General features: G+C 39.5%; 1 protein-coding gene across 1 annotated transcript in view; it reads left to right on the forward strand.

Moving 5' to 3' along the window:
* The window catches only part of LOC148038843 (L-arabinokinase-like), a 171,084-nt gene extending 164,407 nt beyond the window's left edge, over positions 1–6,677 (forward strand). The window contains exons 27-29 of the mRNA XM_087674735.1: positions 4,215–4,286; positions 5,622–5,822; positions 6,226–6,677. Of these exons, the coding sequence (XP_087530861.1) occupies positions 4,215–4,286; positions 5,622–5,822; positions 6,226–6,336 (384 nt within the window). The 3' untranslated portion in view covers positions 6,337–6,677. The remainder of the gene's footprint in view (positions 1–4,214; positions 4,287–5,621; positions 5,823–6,225) is intronic.
* Positions 6,678–9,359: the final 2,682 nt, after the last annotated feature.

Raw genomic sequence — 9,359 nt, forward strand, 5'->3', positions numbered from 1 at the left:
ATGGGCGTCTAGGGGTATTGGGTCTTGGGGTCAAAGAGTTGTTGGTGAGATTAGTGTTGAATCTAGTGTGACTCCCTTGGGCTGTCCTTCTCCCTTCTAGGTTAATTAATCTTTTAGCCATCCTCATGGCCTCAACTAGATTGCTTGGCTCCTATCTCTCCACATCTCTTCTAGCCCATTCTTGCATGCCAAATAGGAATCCATGTAGCTTAGTGTAAGTGTCCATGTTGGGTAGCTACAATATGAGTTGCCTATATTTGCTGACATACTCCTTCATCTTCCCTTGTGTTTATTTGAGGTTTCTCCATTCATCTCTAACTTTGAATTTTTCCATCTTTGGGATGAAATAGTCTTTGAGTTCTCTTGGAGTTCTTCCCATGAAAAAATGGTGTGTCCTTGCTCCTGTTCCAATAGGTACCAACTAGCAGCGTCTTCCTCTAAGTAGATGGTTGCCACTTCTCCCTTCCTGTCATTAGGGATCGTGGCATACTTCAAGTATTTGTCTACTTCTGCGATCCATTTCTTCAAATCCAACTCGTCTCTCTCTTGTTTGTACTTGGTGGGTTGGGGCATTTTGAACTTTGCCATAGTCGTCTTCTAAACTATCACTCTCCTCTTCCCTATGGTTGTGTCTCTTGTCTTTCTTTTCCTTTTTCTTGTTGCCAGCTTCAACTACCTTCTCCTTGCCCTTTCTTGCATCTTGAGCTCTTCTACAAATCTCCTCTCTCCCTAACCTATCCATCTCCTCTTGCAATTTGTGTATTTTCTCCTCTTCTTGTTGATGTATCACCCACTCTTTGTAGCCCTACTCCACTTCTAGTTTTCTTCTCCTTTCCTCTTCTTCCTCCTTCATTTGTATGTTCCTCCAGATTGAGTCCAATAGGCCTGGCATGCCCTCCAACTGCCTCTCTAGTCCGGCTACCTTCTCCTCTTGAGCTACTCTCCATTCTTCCCATCGGCTCTTCTTCCTCTCTTCCATCATTGGGATGGATACGTAGTGAATGCTATTTACACTCCACAAGGCTACAATTGAATGTCATCAAGGTACTAAACTTTGAGTTCTTTGACACAACTAGTCGACGCAACAGGGGGCGATGTGATGTGGGGTGTCACAACATGGGTCGTCTTGACATGATTTCTTTGGGGCACTAGATCTCCTCTCTTGCTTCCGTGAGTACTCCTTCACTCCGAGCAAGAGTTACTTTGATAACAAGTGTGATGCACCTGCACTCGTTCACTCACTCGACATGGCACAGAAAGGTGACATGTTATGTAAGAGCAAGGTATACTCTTTTGTTATTCAGTGAAAGAAACGGTACAACGCAGGCACATCCTAGGATTACACCCTCGTGACGCCGCACATATGAGGGTTCACCATTGGGTATAGGGAATCACACGTGGAGTGGAAACTAATCAGGGCTCAAAGTCACTACTACTCCGTATATATGAGGCTGCACTGGGGTAGGATATGAATCAATAGTCCCCAAGTTGCTCCAGGCATGTCTTACTGCTCCTTGAGTGCTGCCAAGATTGACCTTGACTGACTGAAATAGTTCGTGGGATGGGAAGTGAAGATTAGGGTTTAGCCTTAGGCTTAGAGTTTAGGTATTCCCAATCTTAGGGAAGAGTCTTGCAATCCACACTGGTGAAAGGCTATTCATGCTCCCAATGGGTACAAAAATATGAATCAAAAGTCAACTACAGCCTGCAGGTTACCCATCAGCTAGCAACTTCCAAACCCTTGGGTCATCTTGAGCTAAATCAAAGAGCAGACAACTGCCAACTAACTTATCTAATATCAAACATGAGTAAAAATGTAGTAAGTCACCATGCAAGACTATTATACTACGATTCTCTCTACATTATTGACAGGAGCAATATGCCATTTACAATATGAGTGCTCAAAGATGGGATGGTATTCTATGATATATCCCAACAGCATAACCCATGTCAGCTGGGTGCTTTCTCCCTGGAAGTGTTTGCTTGCATATAGCAAATCTTGACAAAACTGTGCCAGAGAATGCAGCAGCTTTTAATGGCTCTTGTACATGAAGGTTGCAGATCTTGCAAGACACTGGAGTGTGTCTTCCTGCCAGTAAAAGGTAGCAGTACTAATGCAATAGGCGTGAGAAAATGGAAATGCTCAGATCAACTGAAGCAAAGAGAAGCAGAACAGTATGTAAGTGGATTCAATCAGTGTCGATCTCCAACTTGTGATAACCCACACCAACATGCTTTAGCCTTTTATGACAATGATCCTGTTATTCTTTTTTGCCCTTGAAAGATGAATTCGGGAGCCAACAGTGTTTTGGGGGCCTTTGGTAGACCTATAGTAACCACCATCAGAGTTATCAAGGGATCCTAGGCCACAACCACAGGCTACAGTTGCCTTAGATACTGAAGTGCTTCACTACGTTCCAGTTGGGCTAAGCGTGGCTACCCCAATCTTTCCAGCAAAACTATCTGCTCCAGTCTTGCCATTGTCACCTCCTGTTATTGGATGCCCTCTGCATATCTAGATTATTGCAGGTCCTTCATCTACCCAACAGCAAAATGTAGTCATTGATAACTGAACGAGCACCTTAAATGCATCAAATTTGTCACCTGCTGTTGGATTATCCTTGCATGTTTAACAAAAGACTGCCCAGTAGGGTAGTTTGCCCTAGAAATAGCCAACATCAACCACCATGGATGCTTCAGATTTCTCTCTTTAGGGACACAAGCTTTATTGCTCCTAAGCAGGAGTTGGGGGCAACTATAACTTCACAAATTTTTCACATTCTGGGAGCATTTAACTTCCATCCATTGCCAAAGTGCCAGAGTTTGTGTCAGAGATCATGGTTTGATTATAGGGTGGATTCTGGAAAATTTTGCTGTCTGCTTGGAGAGCGATGAGGGAAATTTCAGAAACTTTGTGGCAGCCATGGAGATACTTTGGTAAGCATTAGGTACCTTTGTCCATTCTCTCACGTCTTGTGGATTTTGAACATCTGATATGCAGTAGACAGATTGGAGGCATCTTGAGCTTTTCACTTGGATTCTCCAGAACCTCAGTGAGGTATTTGGGTTGCTGCATGGGAATGACCCATTCTTCAAAGAAAAAGTTGGCCTTTTTCCACTAATTAGACAGAAGCTACTGGATTGGAGTACCATGGAGTTCCAAACACCTCTTTCCTGCAGGGAGGGCAGTGGTGGCTAATCAGGCTCTTTTGGTGATCATGCGCATAACCACATGTTGGGCCTTTCTTGGATCCTATTTTAAAAGTGGAGGGTGTTCTCTGGAAGTTCATTTGATTAGGAGGAGATACTAGATAGCTAGAGCAAAGGTAGCCTAAGATGTTAGAATTCAACTGAGATTCAGAGTTCGGCTTGTGAACATGTATTGAGATGCCCAAAGCACAGCTTTTCTTGTCAAGCTCATTATGAGAGATCCTTTAGGTCAGGGGCTTTCCAAGAAGTTAGTGATTCCAAGGTCAGAGGACTTGAGACCAGAGTCGTGTGGTTCCTGGCAGCTGAGATGGATATTCTGCCAGGCTAGAGCCATAGTACTGGGAAGGAGCTTTGAGTTCTGGGGAAGATTTTCATTGGAGAGTGCTGGTACTGTTGGAGGGTGATTCACCTTTTCTGACCTCTCTCAGGACATAATGCAAGAGAGAGTTTACAAATTACAGGGACTCAGTGGAGGTCAGCTGAAAATGTAGTCTATCTATGAGGAGTTTGAGATGAGTGGACAGATTGCCTACTTTAAAGAGCAGGATAGACTTTTTCTCTGGAGGATGCCTTACTGCTGGTGATAGGAATCAGAAGGAAAGTTTCCTCTCCTATTTTTTCCCCCAAAGAAGAAAGAAAACTGTGAATGAACACTGCAGAAAAGACTAAGGTAAACTTATGAACTAAGCCTTTTACAGGACTTCAATGATGATCCTTTCACTTCACATTTAGGAAAGCTTAAGCAGCAGGAGGTTGACTTCAGCTGCACCCTTAAACGGATTTTGTTTGTCTAATCATAATTTTCTTTATTATTGCCAAAAAGACGATCTGTTTTTAATTCAATTTTAGCTTCTTTAGTTGATATTTTCTAGAAAATCCTGTTTCTAAGTGTGCTGATCTGCAGTATGACTCTTTTATGAACAAATTTTGCTATTCAATGTAATGTTTGTGCTGTTTGAAGTACATGAACTATAGGCTTTTAAGGTGTGAAAGTATGCTTGCAGGCTTTTGCAGTTCTTTTGTCAAGTTCCATTTCTGATGAGCAGTTAATGAACCTGGGAGAGCTTATGTATCAGGTATCCAATTTAGTTTTGAACTTCTTGCTTGCAAAGGATGTGCTTTCTCATTAAAGATCTTCTGTTTAGATCTGTAGAGCACCTTTGTTGCTGTTGAAAATTGTCTCAAATACTATTGGATTTAAGTAAGAGAGTTGAATCAAACTGTTATTTGAATTTTTTGGAACATCCTGCTCAAAATAATAGGTCTTTCAGGTTGTTGGTCACATCTGCCGAAACAAGCAGTATGTAATCAGTAGGCATTATATGGTTCCCTTTTTACAATCAGTTTGCCTTGATTCATTATAGTGTTTCCCTTTATACAAGCAGTTTGCCTTGATTCTTACCATTGTTTTATGAGAGACATAAAGCAGCTCAAAACGGTCTTAAGCTTTGTTATCCTTGGATCTCCTGAGACTCAAGGTCTGATTCAGCAGCCTCCAGACCCTGCTTGACTTGACATATTAGACTAGCTCTTGGCATCTAAGTTAGACAATGTATTTGGCTATTATTCCACTACTTTCAAGCTAGCTAGAAGTATTTGCAGATTTTTATGCTGCGCATTTGCTGAAACAAGCAGCAAGTTGTCTGTTTATCATCATACTGTTTCCATTTCGGCAGATAAGTGGCCTTGATTCTTATCATGATTTAAGAAGGGACATACAGCAGTTTGGAATGGTTAAGTTTGATATGATGTAAAATGTGTTGTAAGAGATATTCGGGCTGCTGGTTTCTAGAGATTAAGGCTTGAGAGTTGGTATTGAAGAGAGTAATAGAAAACATTGTTAGCAGGGAAAGAGAGAGCAGCCCTGCCTTTCTAACCATACAGGGAAGAAAGAGTAAACTTATGCCTTTGGGATCATCCCTTAGCTCAGGAAGTGTAATGGAGGGCTCAGGATATGGTTCAGAGGTGCTTGAGCCGATTATAGATACTTGTCCAACCAGGGTCTCTTATTTCAGTCATGACAATGAGCTGAGAGTAGCTGGGCCTCGTGATTATTCATGAACTCACTGGACTATAGGGATTGCTTTGCTTCCAGCATCATAGCCTCATGTTTAGACTGCCAGATATAGACAGGCCATAGACCACCAGACTAGCTCTCCTAGCTACATAGGATTTTCACAACTTCCACCCAGACAAATCCATCCATTTTCTGGTATTATAGGCCTCTTCCACTAGCCCCAGAGATTGTCCTAACACTACTGTGTTTGTAGATTTTAGTTTTGATTGGATTCTGTTGGATGTCTTCTATAGCTGACTTTTACCTAAGAATACTTACTTTTGCTGGATAATATCTTAATGCTTATACCATGAAACAAGAACACAGTTGTTGACATTATTGATGGATAATGCAGGCACACACTAGTTATTCTAAGTGTGGATTGGGTTCTGCTGGCACTGACCAATTGGTGCAGCTTGTGCAAAAAGCACAACGTTCTACCACACAAGGAGAAAAAAGCCTGGTGTTTGGTGCCAAAATCACTGGTGGTGGTTGTGGTGGCACTGTGTGTATTTTGGGCCGGAATGATATGCAAACCACTGAACAAGTCTACAAGGTTATATGCTCTCGCTCTTTTTTTCGTAATGGGTGCTCTCTCCTTTTCTTTTTCATAATAGGTAATTGTATTAATTACGAAAAAAATTCAAGTACAATATTGCAAGATTACAAGACGCAAGATGGCTCTAGTCCATCGTGCGTAAAAGATACACACACACACACACACACACACACACACTCTCTCTCTCTCTCTCTCTCTCTCGACACATGCGTGCATGCGTGTGCATGTACACGTGTGCACAACTAGAAGTCTATTCCTCTTGTATCTTTGTAAATTAATGACATTTTTAAAAAAATTTGTGCACATTCACATGCGCAAGCATGTGTGCTGCTTTTTGTCCATAGTATTCTCCAAGTATGCATTTTGTTTAGGAACTGATCAGTTGCATTTCCTTGTGCAGATACAACAACAATACAAGATTGCAACCGGTCACCTTCCATTTCTGTTTGAAGGCTCATCTCCTGGTGCAGGAAAATTTGGTTTTCTCAAGATCCGAAGAAAGAGGAATTGAATATCTACATGTCATTTTTAAATCTGAAAGTCTCCTCATTGTACTCCATATAAATGCTCATTGATGTCTAGTATATTTTATAGGTGCCAAATCTTAGTACATCAGCAGCGCTTAGTCCTACACTGGCGCAATGATTGAAGTACAAATAACTGAAGTACATGTAACCTCTAACCATGGAGCCATCATATGTATGACCTCTAATTATGGAGCAGCCGTATTACACATAATTGCACCATCGATATCATGGAAGCTATTTGCTACAACATTAGATGTGCCAAATCCCAATTTAGCACAAGTATCAAAATATGAGAATATTGCAACCGCAATGTGCAAGTCTAATCTTTCTAAGATGCATGCTTGATTACTAATTCTTTGCAATGTCATGACAGTCTTAATGGTGCAAATGAAATCCATGTAGTGATTAAACAAGGAAACAAAAAAGAGATGTATCCATAGATTGTGAAAAGTCATAATGGTCACCAGGAGCGGTGATATAATGTTTGCATTTGGGGTTTGTCAAAGTTTGATCATTGAGGTACCTATATACTATGTAAATGCCCTTAATTGCTAGGTGGTGGAGTGGGGTGTGTGAGAAAAAAGTAAATGGAAGCATTCAACTTGTTCCAATGCGCTTGTGAGCTTGTTCCAATGTGCTTGAATTGAAGTAAAAATGAAGATAATTACATTGAATGACATTGAATGAGACACTTCTTTTGACCAAGCGGCTTGGAATACAATCCTATATAACATCAACTTGAGGCCTTTTTCATTAATGGGATTAATTAGACATCACTCTACAACTAGACCTTAAAGTTATTTGGAAGCATCTAATATGTACATGCAAAATGTTGAACAAGGAGTAATAAAGTTGATGAAAGGAAGGGATCATAGAGAAGGATGGTGTTAACACGCACAGTAGGTAACATATCATAGTAGGTTAGAAGTCAACAAAGGATAAACACAATTGCCAAATAGGCATGTCCTAGTGAGGGGTACCAATGTATTACAAATTGATACCATATATGCAACAAAATCATAGGAGCTTGCTTGCATAATTTGTATGACCAAAAGAGTGGAATGCTAGCTATCTAAAAGCATTGTCTCAGATCATGACCTAGTGTCATTTTAGGAGCTTGAAGTGAGGCTTTACCCTAAAGGTAAGTCATTCACACATCTAGCTTTCCCTTATTTCTCACTCTTTGAACCAAGTGTACCATGGCTTCACTTTGGATATTTGCCTAAGCAATTATCCATAACTATGATGGTGGAAACATTGTTAGGAGACCTTAGAGTCAAATAGTAGCTCTCACTACATGTCTTGTGGGAATGAGGCAAAGCTTCCCATGAAGCTACCTAGAATTCAAGAATCAAATATATTGCAAAATTTTCACATCTAGTTAGACCACACAAGTCAAAAATTTCTAGGGTCTTGATTGGCAAGAAACAATAGTCTTCAAGTCTAATCTTACATTTATAATCATTTTTTTAAAGGTATTGTCAAGAAGCATTTAAGTGTGATAATATGATTAAATTATTTTGTTTGATTCTTTGAGTAAAGTTTAGAACATGTCAGCAAGGCATGAATTCACATATTATTTTAACAAAGTTTCTCCTCAATATCTTACCCAAGGTATTACCATGTACATATATTATAAGAAAGTTTTCTCCTTAATATCTTACCCAAGGTATTGCCTTGTACACATTATAACAGCTAATCAATTAGTTACTACATGTTTCCTAACATCCAATAGAGAAGCTCTATCCATATGCTTTGGATTAGGGACATGTTCCTAAAATATTCAAGTCTTAACTAGAATATTTATATTGTTGTTTTCATAGTTGTAATTGAACAATTCATGAAAATTTATTTAGAAATTCTAGAGTCAGAGTCCAAGGTAACAATGGCATGAAGAAGGAAACTATACAAATATGAGAGAGAGAGAGAGAGAGAGAGAGAGAGAGAGAGAGAGAGAGAGACTGTGTGTGTTTACGAAAAAGAGACTCTGTGTGTGTGTGTGTGCGCGCGCGCGCGCAAATGAAGAGTGATGCTTTGCTCGTAAGGCCATTTGTGGAAACTCCACACAATAGTACACAACAGAGACACTAGTACAATATTGCTCAAATTGAAGTCCATATCTAGATTGTTAATAGACTATTTTTAAACACGTTATATCTACTTTTAACAATACAAAATGGTATTTATCACAACACTACTAGTGGCCCTTATACACTATTGGTCATGCTTTCTTGTCGTAACTTGCACCTTCATTTCACTAGCAACAATCCCTTCTTTAAACTTGGTTTTAAGCTAGAACAGTATTACAATAGTGCTTGTCCAATTTATTCATACATCGATTGTATTTTAATTAAAAGCTACTTATTTTGTATAACATCCAAAATAGTGGTACTACAATGGAGCTAAAAGAGATGGAGATTATTTCTATTATGGGATTCTTGTATTAAAAGTCTACCATGGTCTTAACAAGCTAATTGTAAAAATTATTTCCTACATTGATTGATCTAGAATAACATGGCTCTATTAAGGGACATAATATTTGAGTTAGTAGCTTTATATGTGAGTAGAAATTGATAATGAGAAAACATGTGGTTAGAATAAGTAGTAATGGCCTAAGTAGACAAAGAGAAAGCTTATGATCATATCAATAAGGCATTTTCCACCAAAACTAATGGTTGCAATGGGTGCTGGCCCTAGAATGACTAATACAATAAGTATAGTCAGTGGTTGGGATTACACAAATTATAAACTTAATGAAGGTGCATTTGAAGAGGTGGTTGTTTTCTATTCTTTAAGACAAGGACATTCCATCAACACTTCATTATTCACTTATCCAATGTTCAATGTCATGTCTCATGGGACCTGCCTTATATGGAGATATTATGGATCTCACCCCTTTTTAGTGGTGTAAAGTTCATTCATCAATCATTGGCTTGATGGCTCTTTCATATCTCTTAGCATGGATATATTATGGATCTTGCACTTTCTAGTAGTGTGAAGTTGACCA

Source organism: Lygodium microphyllum, chromosome 3, assembly GCF_053477565.2.
Source record: "Lygodium microphyllum isolate KBCC chromosome 3, Lygodium_microphyllum_v1.1.10, whole genome shotgun sequence".
Lineage (NCBI taxonomy): Eukaryota > Viridiplantae > Streptophyta > Polypodiopsida > Schizaeales > Lygodiaceae > Lygodium > Lygodium microphyllum.